Source organism: Apteryx mantelli, chromosome 2, assembly GCF_036417845.1.
Source record: "Apteryx mantelli isolate bAptMan1 chromosome 2, bAptMan1.hap1, whole genome shotgun sequence".
Lineage (NCBI taxonomy): Eukaryota > Metazoa > Chordata > Aves > Apterygiformes > Apterygidae > Apteryx > Apteryx mantelli.
In genome coordinates, this window is record NC_089979.1 from 152,909,229 (window position 1) to 152,932,388 (window position 23,160).

Here is a 23,160-nt window from a genome sequence, read left to right on the forward strand (position 1 = left end):
GGCGCCTGCTCTACCGCATCCCACAGGGTATTTATCAGAACCTGGACTCTAAAGAGAGGAAGACTTTACCTCTTGCCTGGTTTGTGCAGCCTTTCTGCGTTCCTGACCAGATACCCTCCTCTGTCACAACCACTGTAGGGCTTTGATTTATAGTTTCTTTGCTCTTTTTCTTGTCCCCACAAGCCAAACTGTGGTCCTCTTGTCTGGAAAGAGCCAGGAGGGGGAGAGCTCCCCATGCCGGCTGCAGGACAGTGAAATTTGCAGGTAAGCAATGCTTGATCATTCTTGCACTTCTGCTCTGATCATAAAAAAGAGAAATTGCTTTCCATGCCTCCTCTGCTTGTCTTTGCCCTTCTCCTGAGGGTCACAGTTTATATTGCAGTAGCCACCCGAAGACCACGACCCCACTGATCTGGGCGTTGAGCTTAGGCAAAGTTAGAAGCAATGTCTGCCAGAAGAGTTCATGCTATAAAAAAACCAAAGGATAAGAGGAAACAGGAGCAAAGGCTCAATGCTAGGCCTTGTGGCTTTAAGGAATTCTTTAGCGACTGTACGACTCCTAACAAATCTTTGGAAATGTCTTTCTTCCAAGGGCTGCGCTTTCCTTCCCAGCCTACGAAGAATTCTCAAAAGAAGTGTGACAAAAATATCCCCAAAAGCTGAGATGCAATTGGCATATGGTTCTGAGGCGTTCGCCCCAACATTGCTCAGTAAACGATCAAAATTTCCGTCTCTGGAGTGGCAGCTCCAGCTTGTGTGTTCTCCTCTTGCCAATCCCTAAAGTCAATGCCACAGCAGCTTTCCCCCATGGAACCACCAAAGCTCCTGGAGCAAGGACTTTCTCAGCGTATTGCATAGCAAATGCCCAACAGGGAGTGGAGGCTTTCTGGCCCAGGAAGGAGGGATGTAAACAGGACTGTTTCCTGCGACCAAGGACAGCAGACAGCTCCTAGCTGAATAAAACCGCAGCCATTCAGAGGAGAAAATCATCCTGGAAATATTTTCATACAAGACACTAGAGATAGATACTAAAAAAAACCCTTTCCAGTTTGCCTATCAGAGTCAAGATATTTAAATAATCAACCTTAACCAGTGCCAGCCTGGCTTCTTTGTTGGAAACATATGCTATCATCATATCTACAAGAAGCTGTGCTGTGACAAAAATCCAGCCTTTCTACCAACTGGGTTGCAGACCACTTGTCTGCTACAAGGATGTGCCATGGACAGAGCATGGGTTTCTCTAACCAGCAAATCTAAGGAGAACTCCTCAGATAGCTGCACATATTAGGTGTAATGTGCCTGCAAGGGGCCTTGCTGAAGGCAGCGGCGTCCCCCCGATGCTAGTGGCAGGGCTCCTGTGTGCACAGCCAGGTGAGCACCAGGGATTGCAGGCTCAGAGCCTCACCACTAGAAGACGAAAGGAGAAGGTGCCAATAGAAAAGCAGGTCAATGATGATACAAAACCAGGACACTGGGAAACCTGTACTCTGGTCTGGGCTCTCCTGCGGACTACTCCAGTGACCTTGGACTAGTCATTTAACTTTGCTGCCCCTGTTTTCCCAGCTATTAACTACAGCATGTATCAAATAGGACTCAATTTATGAACATGTTTTTAAAGAGCTTTGATAGCCTAGGGTAAAAGTCAATTAAGACATGGAGAACAGTTGATGGACCCAAGCAATTGCTGAAGTAAATGATTCACAAGCATATTTTTTCAAGAGTGTCATTAAACTACATTAGATTTGCAAATTATTCCCCTTTTTTCAGAGGCTGAATAAACAATGGAGAGCAGAGAGGCGGGGAAGCAGGCATCCAATAATGCTTCAAACAAGCTCATGAATATCATCAATGAAAATAGATCCTAATTGCACCAGCTTTGGTAGTAGTATTGATAAAAGAGACAACTAGGAATGTGAACTCAAACAGGCCTGCTTGGGAACAAACTAAATCATCTTGAGCTCTTCTTGGTGAAATTGCCAGTGGATGGATTCAGAAGAACAAGGTTGTCTCTCCTGCCATTGCCCACGTGCTGCGATTCACCCTCTGGCTGCCAACGACTGGGCTCCCGGGGCCCGCAGCCCTCACTGGTGCCTGGAGGAGCGCTTTGTGGTGCGGCCTGGGCGCTAGCCCAGTCTGTCAGGCACTGTTTGCTTTAAAAGTATATCCTCTGATCGTTCTTCCTCCTTGAGGAACCCCCGTCTTCTGTTCTGCAGAATTTCCTTGTGCGGAGAAAGCTGATATTTTTCCTATTAACTGAGCAGTGTGCGCTGACTGCAGCCCTAGAGGGAGGGGGCTGGAGGTGACTGTTGGTCTTTTCAGAGAAAACCTGCCCCACGCACAAGGGTATTCCCAGCAGGGCTGCTGCTGTTGGAGGGGTGGCCGGTGCCCTGGGTCAGGCCTTGCTGTGTTATTTTTCTGGGAGGATGCGAAGCTGCAGTTGGAAGTCTGTCTGACCCAGCTTTGCAGCTAAGCGCCCGCAGAGCAGGCCTGTGTGGCCGAGACAGACGGGCTCAGGGCTTGAAGCTAACCAGATCTTCTAATACTTTGTTTATTTAGCTTGCAAGTGCACCGTGCAATGCTTTACCACTGGTGCAGGACGTGCGCTCTCTGTCGCACAAGTAAGCATGTTTATAGGGAAGGATTAGACGAGGCTCTGTGGATCCTGGCGCTGGCTGGGAGGAGTGCACATTATTTCCATAGAGGTTGGTGCCCTCGGCTTGCTCTGTGCAAGCAAAAGCTTCTCTCAGCCGGAGGGTCACGGGGCTGGGACCAAGGCACAGCTCTGCAGGGCCAGCAGAGCCCAGCTGGGGCTGGACCCCACTTCCCAAGGGAGCTCCAAGGTGTCGCTGTCCCCCAGGAACGGCCGAGGAGGGCTGGCGGCTGCGATCCCCGGCCCCAGGGAGGGGCTGGCGGGTCCCCTGGCTTGCAGGCAGGCTCCGTGCCCCCGCGCGGCCGCTGTGCCCCAGGCTCCCCTCCGAGGGACGGGGCGGGCTCCGCGGGGGCCCTTAATCAAAAAAAAAAAAAAGAAAAGAAAAGAAAAAAGGGGGGGAGGTGGGGGGAAGCTGCACGGTTTCTTCGGCGGAAAAACTGGAGCCTCTGAAAGCGGGCGGCGCGGAGGCGGGGGCCGGGCCGGGCCGGGCCGGGCGTGCCCCGCGCCCGCGCTGCGCCTAGCGCACCCCGCCGCCCCGACAAGCCGGAGGCGCCGCCCGGCCGCGCCCGGGGCCGCGAGCGCGGGAGCGGCGGGGCGGGGCGCGCCCGGCCCAGCTCGGCCCGGCTCCGGCTCCCGGCTCCCGGCTCCGGCTCCCGGCTCCCGGCTGCGCGGCGGGTCCCGCCTCGGCTGGGCTCGCTGCCGCGGGACCGCCCCGCCCCGCCCCGCCTGCCGCGGCCCCGCCCCGCCCCGCCTGCCGCGGCCCCGCCCCGCCGCGCCGCGCCGCGCCGCGGGGCCCGGCCGGGCGCTGCGCCGAGGGTCGCGGCCGCCGCAGGCTCGGCACCGCCCGCCTGCCGGGGCCGCGCAGCGCCGCCGCCGCCGCTCGCTCCTGCCGCCCGGCCCGGCCCGCCGGAGGGGTGAGTCGCGGGCAGGTAGGGGAGGAGGCGGGCGGGCGGGCGGGTGAGTGGAGAAATGTAGCGAAATCCCTAAATCTTGGCTTTTCTTGTTTGTGTCTGAGCACATGGGGGGTGCCGCTGAAGAAGACTAATCTCTCTTTATATATACATATATATATACACTCACTTATATTACATATATATATGGCTCTTTGAATTCTTGCCTGCTGTGCTACTGAATGTCTTCTCCCTTTTTCTCTTTCCTTCAATGACACAAAAGTGTCTCGTTGCAAGAGGAGGGCTTGCGGCTCGCCGCCGGGGGCAGTTCGGCAGATTTCCGTCCCCGCTCGGGTCGCTCTGCACCTGCTGGTTCCACTCACTCTTCCTCCTCCTCCTCCTCCTCCTCCTCCTCCGCGTTCCCCGTGTTCCCCGCGTCCCTGCAGGGAGAGGGGCGCTTTGCGGAGCGCCGGGGCCCGGCGAGGGCGCCGCCGTTCCCCGTTCCGCTCGGTGAAGTCCCGGGGAAACCTGAGAGCCGCTCGCTGGAGCTGCCGCCGGTACCGCGAGGGCCCCCAGCCCGCAGGCCGGGGGGCGCAGCTCCCGCGCCCCCCGGCGGCCCCCTTTGCCGGCCTGGGGTAGCAGGACGTGCTATCAGGGTCTGAAGCATCATTTGCCACTGATCGTGGTATTTATTCTTGTTGTGATATTTGCACAGCAGTCAAATAGACCTTTTGGTTTATTTCCCTTTTTTTTAAAAAAAATCCAATTACTGTTGCAAAGGAGATGAAAAAAGCTGTTATGTCAGAAGGAGAATTGTGCTGTTATGTCATTTCATAATTGTCGCAGAACTACAAATTATGGCCTTATTCTGCCACTGGATCTGTGCCAAAGGACATTTGCATCTATTAAGTTTTTCTTTTGTCAAGAGTTGAGAATAATGGCTTTTTTGTGGCATGGACCCTACATGTTAAGTTACTCTAGCTCATGTTCGTAAGTGAAAATATGATGTAACTGTTCTGAGTAGTAAATCTGATCCACACGGTCAAGACATTAAATCTTAGCTAGTGACAATGAGAATTGTGTCTCGCTGAAAAGCATTCAGCTACACTTCTTAGCACAAGCTGAAGGATTTTCTCCGTTACTTTAAAAGTCCTGATTCTGTCCAGAATGGGTGTTGCTGTTTGTGGGTAAGACATGCACAGAAAATAGCAGCCTTCCACTTTCCAACGGAAGAATATCAGGCTAATGACAGAAAAGGTTTGTGCAGTTAGGAGATGCAGGCTTCAACCACCACGGCAGCCTGAATTTGTGCCAGTTCTTACGGTCGTTAGTCTCAGAGACTATATCTGCCCACCCTGCTACGTTCCTGCAGTTCCACCATCCGCCACGGTACCGCTTTGAGGAAAAACTTTGGTCCTTCCAGTTATTCCCTCCGCACCAGGCAGCGTAGCTCAGCTGGGACGCAGCGGGCGGCAGGAGCCGCATGGGAGCAAGCGCAGGTGGCCACCTCCGGGACAGAGACGCGGGCAGGACGGCACCTCCCGGGGCGGGATGCCCTCCGAAGCTGCACGCCGCCCAGCACAGCACACAAATGCCAGCCTGGTCTGTCGCTGTGAGGCTGAGCCTCGCCTTGGCATCCTCCCTGCCTCTGGTGATGTTCAGAGTTGCTTGCTGCTACGACGCGCATTCACCAGCACGTGGAAAATACTGATCTTTCAGTCTGCCTGGCTGCGTGTATCGAGTGCCATATTACAGTAGTATATTGTTCTTTAGATGCATAATTTCACTGGCCTCTTACGACCTAAAAAGCACACAGAAAATAAACAAGGGCATATTGTTCAGTGGGAAGGATGCAGAAAATTTTTCTGCCTTAGCTGTCTGGTTAGGGGAAGATTACTTTTAAGTGTTTCTCCTGATTGCCAGAGAAACGACATGGCACAAGTGAACTTGGTTTTTGCCAAGACAGACTTATTTCTGAACTTCTCGGTCACCCTGGAACTAGTTACAAGTACATAGCAAAGTCCTGCCCAAATCTTCTATTCTAATTAATTTGGCCAGAGTCCATCCTAATTAACCTTGAGGGAGTTCAGGGGTGGGAGAGCTTGGTATGAAACAATTGTTCTCTTGTAATTTGCTTTTCACAATATGTTGACCCAAACCAAGAGCTGCATCTCTAAAATCCTCTGGGTCTCTTGCTGAAGCCATTATACCAGTTTATTTGTTTCTTAACAGATGTTGTTTTCCACTTCTTGAGTGGAAAGGGTCATCTCACTTTCTACAACCTTGTTGTTGTGCTTTGTTTCAAGAGTCAGTGGACTGGTGGCTTGCTGGGGAAGCTTACTCACTGCTTCCAGCTACAAAGGAAGGGGCTGGTCGGCCCTTCGGCAGCCTTCATGTGATCGTTAAGGTCTCTGTGTGAACTGACAGCATCTTTTCACATCTCGAGTACAGATAACCCACAGTCCTTTTGGTATTGCTGGTGCCTGCAGAGAACAGAAGTTGGCAGTAGCATCTTTGTTGTCTGAGCATATTACAGTTAGACTATTAATAGAACTTATCAGCCATAACTTGGATCATCCCAAAATGTGGGACAAGGGAAGGTGTCTTGAAATTTGGGCTAACCTTAGGAGAGGAAAAAATAGAGTTAAAGGTTGAGTGCATTTTTGAAAGTGCTAAGGGCACCCTAAAAGTCACCAAGTGGATGACAAAAAAAAAAAAAATCACTTTTGAAGTTTTAGGATGGTTCTTCTTCTCCCATGATGATGATTATCTGTTGCTTGCCTTGTTGGTCCAGGAGGGCTTGTCTGTGCTCAAGAGCTGTGCCGCTTCTGTCCAGTCCATACTTTGCATAAAGTAACACACATTTGCCCGGCACATGCAATGCATCAGCAGCATAGTGGGACTTGCTCTATAGGTTTCTTGAGTGTCTGTCTTATTTTTTCCTACACTAATGCTTTCAAATGCTACTTTGGTGTTTATTTTCTTGTAGTGCAACAGGTCAGGGGGAAATCCTGCTGAGACTACAAGGCAGGACATACAGACACAAGAAAGAAAGATCAAAGATGTCTGTAATACAGGAAGAAGCAGAGGGTCAATCCAGAAGAGAGGGCATTAGATTATACATACAAAGGGTAATATAAAGGGGATAACAGCACAGGAGAGGATGGTAATGTCTGAAAATGAGTAAACAAACAGATGCATAAGACTGTGGTGAGAATTTATTTACTGCAGCAGACACAGTCCTTATCTCTTTGAAAGAAGAGAAGGCCATACCAACCTTGGACAGCCTCTGTTCCCAGCCATATTTGTGAGCAGGAGAAAGTGTTTGTTTACGGATCTTTCCTCCTTGAATGCTGGCCCAATCAGCCCGCTGATCCTGCTGTGATTAGTAGGATGCTAATGTGTGTAATCCTTTTGATCACAGAGCCCAAGCTCTATAAGCCATGTCACTGTCACCTCAGAGAAGTTCAACTATGTGATGGATCCCTTATTAAAAATTTTTACTTCAGAAGACTGGATACAGTTATTATTGTGATCCCTTCTTTGGTTTGTACAAATGGAAAGCTTTTCTGTTTAAAATAATAATAATAATAATAATAATACAGGTAGTCCCAGCACAGGAGTAGATTATTAGCACTTTGCCTGTAGGTATTTTAAGTGGGATAATTGGCCCTTAAACTCTTAATTTTAAGGTATGAACAAAAAATGTGATTCCATTTACTTTGTTCCACCACAGCCCTGATGGATTGCTCCATACAAAAAATGTCATCAACAGCATGAAAATGTTCATTTGGATTCTAAAAATTATATTCTTCTATAGCTCCTTTTGGGGAGGGAGAGAGTTGGCTAATTATGCTTTGTTTAATAAATATACTATTTTGTTCTTCTGTTGTGACAAACAAAAGCTGTCATTTGAGGAAATACACCATATGCTGCCAATTGGTCTAAGAACTCGTTATATCTTTAGTACAGAGTAGCAGTGAGTGTTCTTTAACAATTGCTCCTTCTCTGGAAAAAAATCTGGACTGTTTTCAGAGTAGTAATGTGCTGCTCTGTCATCGGCAGACACAAGCTGTTGACATTTTGAAAAACAGCTAAAACGAGCAGCAGTATTTGGGCATGCTTGGATATTTCCTCTCTCCTTATATGCATCTGCTTCTGTCTGGTTGCTTGTGAGCCACAGTAAATGAGTGCTTAGTCGGTGCCGGATTGGTCTATGGCAAATTTAAAAATCAACCCTCTTTCAGACATAAACTGACACCCATGCACCGTCAGACATGTATTTTATCACTGTGTGAGCCTTAAAACGAAACTAGTACCCTGTACGCAAATGACCATGTTATTAAAAAAAAAAAAAAAAAAATGCAGCTCTCCAAAGCTTTTTCTTGGCAAGTTTGGGAAGGCAAACTTTGAAATATGACCCAAAACCTAACAAACCAGGGCTGTTACACCCCTGGAGAGACATAGTCACTCATTAAGGTCTGGGTCCCCAGGGGAGGAGGCTCTTTTTGCTGTCTCGTGCCACAGTGGGTCTGCTGATGCATCTGCTGATCCAGCTGCCCCTGGTAAGACAAAAGACAGGAGTAACTATCTTTTTGTAGTTAAATAAACTCTTTCTTTAACACTCGCTTCTCTTCTCCTTCCCACTTCGTAATTTTATTGGAGATGCATTGTATCATTAATTTATTTTCTGGCACATTCCTCAGTGATTTCTGTGAGGACTTTTGCTCAAAGAATGCAGAGAGGATGTGAGCTATAATTTTCACTGTCTGTGAATCACTGTATTAGAGAAAATGTGAACTCTCCTGCCCACAGGTAATGAAAGTTAAACACAAAAATCACAGATTTTTTTCGTCTCTGTGAGATGAATGAGAGACGTGCAGGCCTGGGAACACTTGTGGAGCCAACATAAAGTTGAATTATCTCCCAAAAATGACTTTAGCATGTCTTCTCTACTGGTACTCAGCAGAGATGATTATTCATTATTCATTTAGCACTAGTGTCTTTGAAGACCTCAGTATGGTGTTGGCTGTACTGCAAGCTTTCTTGGATCTTTGGCTGGTGTGTGTTCATGATCGGACACGAGTCCTCTGGTGGGACCCTGCTGTGGTGTCTCCACTCAGCTCATCTACCGGCTCTTCTCTGAGGGGGATCCTTCAGTGTGTAACATATTTCTTGTGACCTCAGGCAGAGTCGATCCCTCCCATCCCTGGCGGAGAAGCAAAGTTTCTGTTCCTACATGAGTGCTGTCTTCTACCTTGCCAGGCCTGCCTGCTCTTTATATCCTCCTTGCGTTCCCCTGGAGTGCAGAATACGTCAAGAAGGGGACTGCAGGGTAGCTCATTGGCGGCATTTTATAATACTGTTTGTTTTACTTTTGACAATAGTACGGGGGAAAAAGCCATATTGTAATTCAGGTGAGGTGTCTATTCATAAAACTGGGAATTGTGTACAGAAGGGGGTTTGATTTTCTTGGAAATGTGTTATTTTCAATGAGAAAATTGTTAAACGGTATCTCATGGATGGTATATTATCTTAGGGAGTTATGCTCCTGACCCTTGTTCTTTGCCGCACTGCGGGATCCCCAGAGGACTTTTCCTCCCAGAAGGCAATGCCCTGGTTGTCCTCAATGGTGTGTGGTTCATTGTGGAGGTACATGGCGTTGTTCATATTACAGTTCAAAGCCAGAGATCCAGGCGCGGGGAGAGGATGGAGACCAACAAAACTGCAATTGATGAGTCAAGGTGGGAAATACTCAGTACTTGAAAGTCCAGAAACTACAGGTGAGGGACATTCTGACAAAGCGATACTTTTTTTCTTTTTTTTTTTTTAGTTTGAGGAGTGGAGGAATGTCAAAATATTTCACTTCCATCCCAAATCCCTTGGTTCTGAGGTAGGATCTGCTTTATCTGCACTGTTCCTGTTAGATGTTCGTTTAGCCTCTTCTTGAAAACCACTAATGATGGAGATTCACAGTCTCCCAGGGTACCCAGTGGTTAACTATTATCATGCTTAGACAGTGTCTCCTAATATCTAACCTAAATCTCCCTTGCTGCATACTAAGCCAATCCCTTTTTTTTCCCCACATCTGCAGGGAGCAGGACAAGATTCTCTCCCTTTTAGCAGTCTGATATATTGGAAAGTTGTTATCATGTCTCATTCTCTCGCTCTCATTCCTCCTCCCTTTTCTTGCAGCTAAACAAGCCCACTTCATGTAGCCTTTTCTCAAGGGGTCATGCTTCCTAAACCTTTTATCATCCTTGCAAGCAGCTGGGGGAGAGCAGCATCTCCCTTGGTGTAGGGCCCCAAACTGATTCAGTGTTGGAGTGCTGCAAGGGGAGAGCAGCCCCCTCCCATGCCTTACATGCAGCGCTCCTGGCAGTACAGCTCCGAATGTGCTTGCCTCTTCATCCCAAGCCCTGTGGGACCATTGATGCCTTTTCTGTTTGTGGCTCTAGTCCCTGAGACTCTTTTACTGTACTGCTCCATTTTGCACTTCTGCATTGCATCCTTCTTAAGCATGGTGTTTTGCCGCTGTGTTGGATTTCAGTCATTGATTTCAGACTGGCTCTCCAATTTATTAAAATTTTATTCTAATTGTAATCCCTGAAAATGCTTGCAGCACTCCCTGCAGATTTGTAATTGTAATCTTTATTCTAACTTAAAAGTCATTAATGGAAATATTGAATAGAGCAAGACCCCAGGCAGACTCCTGACGAGTCTTTTCAGATTGACATTGAATTTACTAACTACTCCTTGAATACAAATTTGAAACATTTGTATACCCACCTTCAGTAAATTATACCTAAATTGTATTCACCTGGTTTGCATATAAGATTATCACATGCATCTATCAAATACTTCCTAGTTCCAAATGTGTGACTTCTGCTGTTGTTTTTCCCCTAGTCCCTATGCTACTTATTCCATCAAAGAAGAAAATTAAATTGATTAGACTTAATTTGTTCTTGACAAGTCTGTGTTTTCTCTGTTCTCATTACCTTTATCCTCTGGGAGTGGATGCAGCTGCTGTGCGGGGTGGAGAGCAGGGACTGGGAAGGGTGCTGCTGTTCCTGCTGTGTCACACGACTCCGTCCTTTCCCCTGCTCACTTGTGACAAATCTACATGTTATAAGTATTTACAAGTGGACTGAATAATTTGTCTGAGTAGATATCAAAGTCAGGCTGTTTGGTCTATAATACCTCAGCTCTGTCTCCTTCCCTCTTTTGTTTGAAGTTAGATAATATGTTTGCCCTTCGCCCATCCTTTGTGAGATTCTAGGAGGTATTTGCTAATGGCTCGGAGGCTGCTTTGGCTAGTTCCTTACTTCTGTTGTACATTTAATTAAGCCCTGTTGAGTTGAATACATCCAACTTTGTTAATATTCTGAAACCTCTTTGTTTCTTTTCCTGGTCTATCATCCTCATACACCGTTTGTATTAAATATCTAATATTTGATCATAGCAAACTTTATTGTTGAAGACTCTTGAAACAGTTGAATTTTATCTTTAACATTTGAATGTCATCTCTTAAGCAACTTAATGCACTGTGGTGATGATTTCTGTACTGCCTTGTAGCTCTAAATCGAGGGTACAAGCACAGCATGCCAGGTGCTGTACAAACACAGAGCATCAGAACAGTCTGATCTGACTTTATTGTCTTAAAAAAGATTAAATGATCAAGGTAAAAGTCTTATTTAATGTATTTGTTTTTGATAAGCTGTCTGGTATGTACACATGCAAAAACAGAGTGAGAAAACAGAAGAGATTACAATAGCCAAAGACTAATGTATTCTCCTGTGATGTAGCAGAGGGTTATATTTAGACTGAGCTAGTAATAACATCTAGTTTTAAAACTTCTACTACAAGAACCTGTTTTCCATTGCTGTAGTTTGTCAGGCTTTTATCACTTGATCTAAGACTTTCAGGTTGTCTCTCTCAGGCTAATTTTATTTTAATATCGTCAGCTAAACCAATTCAGCTATTTCCAAGAAAAACTAGAGGGTGGAGGAAGGGGAGAAGGAATGTTGTTTTGCCCACATTGAAAAGGAAAAAGAAAGAAAAAACAAATCTTACAAGTGTTTGATTGAGAGCTGTAGTGCCATCATGCTTGAGAACAGGACCTATGGTTGTAGGACTTGGAGAAGTCCATGCATGTTCCCAGCAGACACTTCTGATTCTAGCTGCTCCACTTTCTGAAGATTTTCTCCTCACATCCACCAGCATCCCAGCTTCTGGTGCTGACCAGCCTGCACTTGACCCACCCCACTTAGCGACGGCACTCCATGCCTTACCTGCTCCTATATGTGTGTGACCGGGCTGTGTTTGCATGGTTCCCAGAGGGGTGCTCCTGCCCAGGGCTGTGGAGGTAAAGCTGGATTTTTCCCAGTAATGACTGCTCACGGTGTCTCCAAGTAAGGGTGAGATGGAGCTTTGGACCTGGGAGCAGAGGGCAGGTATAGAGGCAGCCTCAGGGAGGAGGTTTTTCTGCTTGAAATGTAGAAGGGCCAGAAGCTGGTCTTCGGAAGGGAAAGGAATAAACTTGGGATGAGTGACATGAATCAGGGACTGGGGGGAAGAACCTGTAACTGGGAATAGGAGGGAGAGGATGCCAAGAACTGGGGAGACAGGCTGGCTAAAAGGATGGGAATGGGAGTCTGTGCAGGAATAGCAGGAGCAGGAGTGGGACCTCGGGGAGGGATGCTGGAGGGTAAGGCAGGAGGGGAGTGTGGGCCTGGCTGGCCAAGAAGCCTGGGCATTGGGAAACAAAGGCACTGAGGTACATAGAGGCGAGAAGCTAACATGCTGTGAGGAGGTAAGACGGGCCTGGCTGGACAGGAACAGCACTGATACTGGATTGATCAGGCAGAGGGACAGAGGAGAGGGAGTTAGACAAACTACTGCAACCAGCTTTTTTACACTCCCTTGTCCTCATTGTGTTGGCACCTGACTCACAACACTTGGTTTGACTTGCAGAAGTGCTGGGCACTTGCAGCAATAAGTCTGTGAGAGCATTGTTTTGAACGTACCTAGTTCAATATTAAGGCTAACTGCTTAGAACATCAGGTTGTAGACACCTCAGATTGGGCACCTAGAATGGAAAGGGGTGTTTTTTACTTTAGTCTCTCCACATAAATACTTCTGTCTGACACACTTCTGATATGAAATGGGAATAATATCATCCCACTCTACAGAACTGAGTGAAGATAAGCTAGTTTAATGTGTGATCCAGCTAAATAATACACTTTGTGATTCAGATGCCTGCTAGTAATTCTGTCTTCAGAGCTGTGTCTGGATAGCTGCTGTAGATGAAGGCTATGGAGACCAGCATCACCTACCCTATGCATCAAAGGAGGCAGGAGTCCTGCAGGACTTTTGTAGCCTGAAGTCATGTAATTACAGACTGTGGTAACTTACGCGTCCATGAAGGGTACCTTAATTTTGCCAATTCGTGTTTGTATGGTTCATTTTGCAACATGAATAATGTTCTTATAATGTTTTCTTTTCTATAAAGTTGTATAGGATTGTTTACAAAATGTTATAAACAGTTATACAGAGATGGACAGGAAGAAAGCAAGCACTTTCAGGGGTGGTATTCGAACAGTTGAAGGGTTGCCATGTTCCTGTTTATTTCAAGTAGCAGAGGGAGGGAGAGAGATGTAATGGAGAACAGCCAGCTCAGTGCCAAATTCTTTGTCGCTTCTGGTCTCCCACCAAACTACGTGGGTGCTCTGCAAGGACGATCTCAGGAATCGGGAGTAACCAAAGGAGCAAGCCTGGCAGACTTCTCTAAATGCCATCCGGTGAAGATTCCCAAATGGTATGCAAGCCATTTGAAAGCCTGGAGATAGGACCTGCTTCTGCCACTGCTGCATGTGCTGGTATTTGTTGCCACTGCCAGTAGTGATGATGGTGGTACCCACAAAAAAAATAAGAGGGCTTAGGAAGCCCTGCCACAGCTACAGGCAGTACATGAACAGAAATCAGTGTGTTTTTCCCACTGAGAATGGGCTCTAGAAGCAGCTCAGAGGAAATTCTAGAATCAAATTTCTTCACGATCCTTCAAGATTGTTAGGGGCTTTTCTTAGCAATGGGGATGAGATCCCTGGTCTTGGACAGATTATCCCTGAAACAAGGTGTTCTGATTACGTGTCTGTCCCCTGGTCCCATTGTATCCAGCTCCCCGCAGCTGCAGGTCCCCATTGTGTTTGTGCATACATGTGCTAATGCAGATGTCCGTAGTTCAGCATATGCTTGTTTCTTTGCAACTGATAGTGCTGCTGAGAAGTTTCCAGAAAAACGTTTGGCCCCTGTTTCCAGTGTAATGTGGAGTTGTACCGGCTGACTGGGACAAGTCGGAAACACTGGCAAGATAGCAGGCATCCTCAGGAAGCAAACCCTATCAGAAAACACTGATGTCATTGGCAAACAAAACAAATGAGCGCTGGGAAAACAAACTGTTTTCCAGCATTGTTGATCTTACCTCAAATTAGAAGCTCTGCACAGACTTTACTCTTTGGCCTGGTCTCATAAATTATTTAGAAGACAGCACAGCAGCAACAGTTTAGTTAGTCCTGCCAATACAATTCCTTTGATTTTATTTTTTAAACTCATTTGTTTAAGGGCAGGCAGGAAGAACGTCCCAGCACTGCTCCCTGATTTGACAGCTGGCCAGGCTCTTTGTGGATGTCGGGTGCTGCCGTGGTGGTCTCCCACAGGCTTGCTTCGGGCGAGGGCCTCTGCTCTCCCACCCAGCCCTGGGCCGGTGCCGGAGGACAGTGGCTCCTCGTGACTTTTGCAGACCCTCTTGATGGCTCGTGCATTGACACCAGCCTGGCCAGCGGGTCACCCGCAGCCCCTGGCGCAGCTCGCCGGGGCTCTCTCTGCGGGCGGTGCAGCTGGCAGGTTGCCCTTCCCTCTCCAACCGCCCTTTGCTGCAGCGGGTGGCAGAGAGGGGGTTAACAAACACACCAAGCCAGCCTGACAATAACAGCAGGAAAAGCACATTTCTTCCATGCACCTGTGAGCGCTCCAGTGGGCTTTCTGCTGTTCGTGGCAGTCACAGTGGATCTTTCTCCTTTCAGAAACTGAGCAGCTCTAGCAGCCAGATGTTCCCTTTGCTCCGGTCATACCTGGTGCTGTGCACAGTCTTGGGAGGGGGGTGTGTGTGTGGAAAAACAGCCTTTTAGGTCAGCATTCAAAAACAACCCACCAAATCTTCCTTTTCCCTTGAGAGAGAAGGGTTCCACCTCTCCTTGACTTTTGCCTAGCTGTACCTACTGCTGACTCTTATTCAGGGCACTTACTGGGAATTTGGAGTTCCTGTTCTAGGAAAGCCATACTCCTAAAATACCTTCCGCACAGAGCTTTATTTCTCAGTTTAAAGGGTGTGTTTGTGTAAAAAGGGAAGAGTCTCATTAAGCTCTGAAGACGAACTGGTCTAAACTCTAAGCAGGCTCTCAGGCTGAAAAGCCACTATTTGCAACGTTCTCAGTTACACATTAAAGAATGGCTTTGCATAAAAAACTGTGTGTTTTTCTACGCCACATCTTGAGGGCTGTTCTCAAGACAAGATCTGCCGTCTCTGCAGGCAGCACACATGAGACGTGGCCAGAAGGCGCCCAGCAGCGCCCCAGGAGCCGGTGCACACGGCATCCAGGAGACGGGCTGAGCCGACACTGGAAGGGACACTGGAGAGGCACAAAGCTGCCATAACACATAGTGTGCTGCTCTTCAACAGCTGGTTTAAATTTTATGCCCACTCGTCAACTTCTGGGTATATGTAGCTGGAGAGCTTTAATACTGATAAATGTATAGCAGCCACCTTGGTAGTTGTTCCATCTAATTTAAATTAATGCAAAAAGCAGTGAACAGAGTTCTCCCTTTCTTCTTCCTCAAAAGCACTTCAGAGCCCTGTGTGTAAAATGCACTTGCTGGTCATGATCTTTGCAGAGATGATCTCTTTTTGAGTAGCTACCAATGCTGGGCTATGTTCCCTCAGATAAGACCTACTACTCCAAAGGATGCACAATACTCACCAGGCACATTAAATGAAGTCTTTATGCAGGTAAAATCGTCTTGAGTGTTTTACACAATGAATATATTTCTTTGGTCTGTTTCACTTCTTGTTCATACACTTTTTTTTTTTTTCCTTGTAACACCAGTCAACCAAGGAGGAATGTACTAGAATCTGTTCATTATTGTGTATAATCTACAGAATAGATCATTACATTCTGGTCATTTTAAAACTATGGAAGAATGGGTATTCCATAATTGTCATAACAAGCTAGAAGAGTGGTATAGACAATAGAGATCGTTTTCAGCCAACTAATTCAGTTTGCTGAATCTTTGCTGTAGTCAGTAAAGAATTGAGGGCTGTCACTGGAATGAAAAATTTTGACTGTCCTGTGGCTTGGAAATCAATGAGACACAACAGACACAGGCATCTCAGGTTGTTTTCCGTCATTTTACAGAGTTAAATTGTGCTGTAAAAATAGAGCATACTTGAAAACTTATTTTTTTTATTATTCCAGTTGAGGATTACTGATTGCCAGCATGCCAGCCTAGGCCAAAAAAAAATCTTCTACAAAGAAGAGTGTTTAACTGGGGCATTGCATGACATTACCTGGGCTTCTCATGTGGTAGCATAATTAATTTTTGTTCTCATGCATATTTTTGTCCTTGTTCATGTGATCTTTTTTTTTTCCTGGTTGGAATATGCAGAACTGTAGGGAGAGGCTGTATTGCCCTGTAATCTAGCCCCTCCTCCTGCAGCTAGCTAAAACCCAGTACAAAGCACATCTCCCCATGACTGGAGGAAAAATTGTTTTTTAAGCAAGTGCCTGCCTCAAATTGTGTGCTTACCTCTGGTGCAAAGATTTTTTGAGATCACTTAGTGAAAACTGAAGGCTGCAATCATCACTGAATTCTTCAGTTAAATGGACTGACTCAGCAGCAGCACGGCATCTGCTCCTTGCCTGAATAAATGTAGGTGTATTGTCTAGGGAAGGTCAGCACATGATTCATCAGCATCTGCATGCACTTTTACTTAATATGTTTTATTATAGGGGTGGAAGACTGAGGCCAGGGGATGAAACTCTTAGTTTCAGCAGCCTACCAGCTGAGCAAAGATGTTTTTCCATGTTTAAAGCAGCTTTCTGTTTCTTTTTCCAGTGATGGGTCCTGCTGGAAAGAGCTTTCTGATGGCACAGCTGTGACTGACACCAGCACAGTATGTTCAGTGTCGAGGACCTCCTGATTTCTCATGGATACAAATTGTCAAAAAATCCTCCTGTTTCATATGAGAACAGATATGATGGATACCGGCATGAAATCGCAGGGAGTAGATCTGGTCAGAGAATGCTGAATGGGTTTGAGGCAGAATCAAGAGCCAGTGCTTACAGCAAGAAACCTCTGGCAAAAAGCAACTCGAGCAGCACCGAAAGCAGCCATGGGAGCCAAGGAAGGCAAGCAGGTCCTGGTTACCACCATGACCTTCAGGGTTTGTCCACTTTTCATACTTCAGAAGGGGGGTAAGTTTCAGCATCATGCCATGGCTTTGCTTTCTCTTCCTTTTGGTTCTGGCAGATAACTAAGCATGACCCTAACACCTGATACCATCTTCTTGTGATCTTTTTCTGCTCCCATACATGTGACCATCTCCATGCACTCCAAGTCCACACAAAGCAGTGGTACGTCCATTCACCTTTTGCTAGAGCGAGGCCTTTGAGAATACTGGGGTGGTGAGAAGTTGCCAGGTGTGGGAAAATTTAATTTATTAATATGGTCTATATCAGAAAGCCTTGTGGCAGGTTTGGAAAAGCTCAATTCAAGTGCAGTAAAAATGGGGCAAAAGCTCTTCCTTTCAAAAATGAATAGTTAAAAAACTTGAACACAGCTTCTTCTGTCACATACATGCCCTGATTCTTGCTGCAAATTCAGCTGTGTGCAGCTCTCTGTGGGTGTTCCTAGATACACGGAGTGTTTCTTTTTTTTTTTTAAGGCAGTTCTCATGGAGTAAGCATGAGAAGGTGCCTGTATGTTTCTTTTTAAAACAGCCCAAACCCAATGGAAGATCTTGTCATCACTTCATAAAACATGCTTGTACAACTGTGACTTGCTTAATACGGAGGACGCGCATTTGAACTGGGGCGGGCTGGGCAGGAAGAGCTGTGTGTATACAGCTCAGCCTCAGTCATTGTTTTGCAGCTATTGCAGTGCTAAATATGAACAAAGGAAGGGGGCTAAGGCCATACTGGAAGCAAGCCCAAATATGATGATGCTTTATAAGGAAAAGTCCCTTCCTCCTGCAGAAAGGGCTTGAAACTGAAAGCAGGACAAAATACCATACCCTTGGGATCTTGTCCTCATATGAAGACCTTCAGTAACACGTGGCAAAGACATGTGTCCCCCAACTGCTGGTCTCGTCTGCTCTTTCCCTTCATATCTCTTCCCCTTGCAAGCCTGTTGGCCTGGAGCAGAAATGATTGCTTGTTGCCAGCTAGAATAACAGGAAGAACAAATGTGTATGCTGTAAAGCAGCATTAGGGCAGCAAGTCCCAACCATGGTGTGTAATGGTTCTCTCTGTTCCAGGTGGGGCTCTGCCTAGTGCAGGTGGGTTAGTGCTGGAGAAGGAAGGAGAGGACACACATTTTAAAGATAATAAGGAAGATCCTTTATGGTGTTCTTTGAGTGAGGTAGACCAGAAAACAATGAAATGAGGAAAGATTTTGAAAAAGTAACAAAATGGGGAAAAAACTTTGAAGCAGGAAAATGGGGCGTACAGGGTGTGAAGGAAGAAGGTGGCACTTGGCCTTGGAGCAGAGTTTACAGTGCAGAGAAAAAGCAGTGTGAATGAAGTATGGCTGTGCAAGGCTGGAAGCAGCTGTAGTGCTGCTGCTCCCACATCCTAGGAGGCCGAGCATGCTTTGAGTGCATGTCGGCAGTGGGAAGACTGCCGCCTCTCCCATTCAATCTGCAGTGTGTCAGTGCTGCGTGGGCTTGTTCAGCTGGCCCACGCTTGAGATGTGGCAAAGGTATCTATAACTGTTAAATGTAGGCTGGGAAATACATTACAAAATAATCCTCTGTGACAGTTTAAGTGTCTCTTGCTAACCTCTCAAAATGCCAGGGGTGGAATCTGTCAGCCTACAGTGCAGTTTAATATTATATCTTGGTTTTAAAAAGCTGCTTTTCCCCATAAAATAGAAAACAAAACCTTGCACTGGAGATAACTTTGTCACCCCTTAACAAAAATAGAAACTTTTTTTCACTATTATTATTACAGCACTAATTCATAGTGACCCTATTGGGAACTCTTACAGGGTACTAGAAATTACGGAAAAAAGGAAAGCCTTTTTATCAGCCCTCCATTTTTGTCATCCGTGGATGTGCAGCATACTTCTGGTGCGGTCAGAGAGCAATCCTGGAGCTGTCCTGCTCTTACTGTAAGGAAGGGTGAGATTCTTTGGGTGAGATCGAGTCAGAATGTCTGCAAGCTCAGTGCTGCAACACCTGTGTTTAAGTTGCCAAGCTCCAGGGTGATAATCCCAGGCTCTGCCTTGATACCCTCTGAGGGTAGACCCAGGCCTCCCTTGCCCAGAGCAGGATCTGAGGCAGGAGGTGGTCATGCAAAGGTGAATTGTTTTAAAATGAAAGAGAAGAGTTTTTTGTGAGAGCCCGCTTTTGGGGGCTTAGGCCTGTTATGGGCTGGCCTGTAATGAGCTCCACCAGGGATTTTGATCTCACTCTGTCTGGTTTCTGGATTATACTGGGAAACAGGTTCCTGGTCTTAGACTGAGACAGAACTGCACGTTTCAGAGCCTTGGAGAAAATTTCGGCCAAAGAGGTGGCCTCTAGCAAGCACAGTGGTTTTTGGACTTAACAGACTTCATATTACCAGTTCCTTTTTCTAGATCAGCCTCTTAAAAGCTTCCAACTGGTAACAATTTGCAGAGAGGTTTGCTTGGGTTTTCTGTGTTTAGCAACTGCTGTAATTAATGGTACTCTGTAATTAGGCTGAACTTCAGCACCAACTTCTGTCACCCGCCTCCAGTTCATCCACTAACCAGGTCATGTGGCACAGCGTGCCGGTGCACACAGAAGGTAGTGATGCTGCCTTGCCAACCTAGCAGATGTTGGCACTGTGGCAGGAGAAAGCCAAAAGAGGTAGTCAGTAATCTGACTAGCTTCATAGACCTTGACCAGGTCCATGGGAATTTAGAGAATGACTCAGACTACTCAGCGGTGGCAATTTGCTATGCAACATTATTTGCTCAAAGTATTGGATGTCGAAGACCTACTCACCCTCCAAAAAGCCACAGAAAAAAGCAATGTTTCCCACTTCATTGTTGTCTTCACAGACAGGTTGCAGAGCTGAGCCTGTTTCGTAATGGCCAGGGGGTGACACAGAGCAGCTTTGCAGTAGCTGCGTGTGGTCACATCACACGGCGTTGCAGGTTGTAAGAGGCCCTGCTCCTATTGACTTCTTGCTCCATCCTGTTGTTCTTCAGGCAGGCTATGGTGTGTGTGGGGGGGGGGGGAGGCAGGTGGTCTGAGGGAAGTCCTTGTTTCACTGAGGGTTACGAGACTGCCCAGTAAAGGCTTTAAAGAGTTAGACGAGGCAAATAAAACAGGGAAGCTGACCCTAGGGGTAGAGATGAGAGGATCCACAGGAGAACTACCTCCTGCTTCTCTTCTGAGTGGAAGACAAAGAACAGAGGTACCCTTTGTTTAGTTTTTGCATGGGAGGAAGGGCAGATGAAGGAGGGACTAGGTTGGTAGCAAATTTAGACATAAGTAGATACTATCATTAATGAAATCACCTGCTGGAAAAATTAGAAAACTAAACTGATGTTTCAAAATATTGGGAGAGTGTATATATAATGATAGGATCCCAAACAAGAACAGAAATTGCCAGAACCATTCTCTGAAAATCATGTCCCCTTGCTGCCAAATCCTGGAAATTTCTGAACAGTGCCTTCCTGCTGGGGACAGTCCCCTCTGGTGCCAGCAGCTCGTGCATCCTGAGCACGAAGGTGCCTTGTTCTTACGGCTTACCCACTGGGAGCCAGAAACAAGACAGAAGCTTCCATGGTATTGCTGGGTAACCCAGAAGTGGCCTCATTCTACAGGGTTTTGACTTCACAGCCTGTGCCATGCTCCTGCACTTCTGTTCCCGTTACGTGGGTTGTGTAAGGTCCTGCTGGTCCAGCATCACTCCAGGGGAGCAAGGCATTTTCGACCCATTGCTCTGATAGCTGCTGCTCGGGGAAATGCAGCCAATGCAGGGCAGGGCTGATGGCCTAGTTTCTTGCAAAGGCCTAAAATTCATAGAAAACTAGCAATAGTTTATTTTAAAACAAGTTTTCATTAGATTAATTTTATATAGAACCAATTCATAGCACTTTATCACATGGCAAATGTGACATCTCTTAAAAGCAGACCTTTTAGAAAAGAGTTCATAGGGTTCACATCTTCCTAGCTGGTCCCATGGACTACTCCAGTCACAGGCACCCTGTCGGAGAGGTAGCTGTGAAGCACTTGAAGGCTGCTGTCTCTGCGTATGCATTTCTTCCTGCATCAGTGCCATTACGTCAAGGGGTAAGGCAGAAATTCACAGTGGTGAAGTATTTTGAACTTAGGATGACTCCTGGATGCTTCCCCTTCCACCTTTCCACCATTTTATAGGACTGCAAGACCCAGAAGTGACAGATACCTGGGAGGAGCTGCTGCACACCCCAGTTGCTGCCGGTCAGTGCAGTTATGCTCTGAGGCTCATGCTTGTCCGAAGGGCTGCCTGCTGGCTCACGTGCTGGGTGCAGGTGCGTGGGTAGTCCACTTGCTGCTCCGGAGAGGGGTCCAAGGAGTCTTCAGCCTGGAGTCAAGTGAGAGAGTCCCTGAGGAGACTGCAGTATCCCCTTCCTGCTGCACAGTGTATTGGCTTCCTCTCCAGCAGCTTACCAGGCCCAGGAAACAGGCTGCCCATGTAACCACCTCTAGCGCCTGAGCCCGCGGTTGGAGAGATTCTCTGCTCTGTGAATATATCGTAGGAAAGACAAGGTTTTAAATGCCCTCTTTTAAATGTCCTATCTACTCTCGCTTTGCACTCATGACATGGTACAGGCCACAGGGCGGTTTATATCATGTTTAGAAGTTTATTACTGTAGCCTAGTTATTAATCTTTTAATCTTTTAAAGGAACTGTAATCCTTTAAACAGCTTTAAAATATGGAGGAACATGCTTTCTGTAACTGAAGCTAGACCATCCTAACTTACGGCTAATTTAGTAGAATGAAGATTTGAACTTGGGTTTTGTTTGTTTTTTAAAAAAAGCAAACTAACCAAAACTCTTCTGTTTTTAGTGGCTTCCTAGGAAAGAATCAAGTAATGCTTATCTATTACCAATTTCCTATTAAACCCTTTAAACAGCCAGCCCATTTCATTCCTCTACTTATTGCAAATCTCAATATTATTGTTTGCCATACCTCCTTTCCTCAATATTTTTTATATTTGGCTGGATAAGAATTTGTTTTCACTTCATATTTAGTTTGGAGGTTTTTTTGTTTGTTTGTTTGTTGTGGATTAACCTTTGCAACAATTGTGATAGTTTCTCCATCAATGGAAGTTTTGAGATTGAGATTTTTACATGCTTCTCTATAAGACATGCTGCCATTGAAACAGGCCTGATTTCAGGAAAGTCTGATGGCACGTGTTAAGCAGGATGTCAAGCTAAGTAATTATAATGGACTTTTCTGATCTTGTAATCTATGTCTCTTAGTTTCTGGGGTTTTTATAGACCCTTTTACAATGACTGATAAAATCACACCAGATAATTTGTGCTCCTAGTAGATCTGGCAGAACAGAAAGAACAATCTCTCCATTCCCTCTTTGCTATTGCTAGACCCTGTTTCTCACCTCTTTTTGTAAACATGGATATAAATGGTGCCATAACAGCACGGGAACAAGATGAAAAGGTAGATTTGATAATCTCAGAAGGCAGCATTTGTTCAGTTGCATGCTTCTGCATGCTGAGAGGCATAGAAATGTTCATCATTACCACAATCAGCTTTCCAATATAGGAGGTGTCCTGTTATATCTCATTGATAATGACGACTTTTATTACTTCCTGGGGTTCACCAACTGAACTGTACTTTGTGTTTCAGAGATAGAATGTTTTGTTCAGATGTTAAGTCTTAATCCAGTGGATTTAATAGGAACAAGATGCACCTTATCCCAGTTTGTTTTTTAAGCTTTCATATTCACAGGATGAAGTTAATACACTTTAAAAAAATTATTGAATAGTGCTGTGAATCTGGATTGCTTAGTTTTGATTCTGAATTTTGAACTGTGTTATGCTTTCATAAAGTAGTATTTAAATAAATGATTGTTTTTTAGTAAAAAAGCCAGATGAAACTGTTTTTATATCTTTGGACTGAGGGAAGAGGAAGAAATTCTTGGGCTCTATCTACATACTTGTCCTATTTATGTCAATTTTGATTTTTCTTTCCAGTCTTATGCTGGTGACAGCTACGTTGTGTAATGGCAGTTATATTTGGTCACCTTAGGTACAAGAATAGCAGAAAACGGTTCAAATAGAAGATTATTTACATAGAAAGGTACCAA

At 46.0% G+C, this 23,160-nt stretch overlaps 1 protein-coding gene across 2 annotated transcripts in view; it reads left to right on the forward strand.

Annotated features, from left to right (window-relative positions):
- The first annotated feature begins 3,528 nt into the window (after window positions 1–3,528).
- JCAD (junctional cadherin 5 associated) overlaps window positions 3,529–23,160 on the forward strand; it is a 33,615-nt gene continuing 13,983 nt past the window's right edge. Inside the window, exons 1-3 of one of the 2 annotated variants that reach the window (XM_067291846.1) lie at window positions 3,548–3,564; window positions 9,374–9,433; window positions 16,711–17,069. In XM_067291846.1, the coding sequence (XP_067147947.1) occupies window positions 16,771–17,069 (299 nt within the window). In that variant the 5' untranslated portion in view covers window positions 3,548–3,564; window positions 9,374–9,433; window positions 16,711–16,770. Of the gene's footprint in view, window positions 3,565–9,373; window positions 9,434–16,710; window positions 17,070–23,160 lie in introns of both variants that reach the window. The other variant, XM_067291847.1, reaches the window with a different exon arrangement.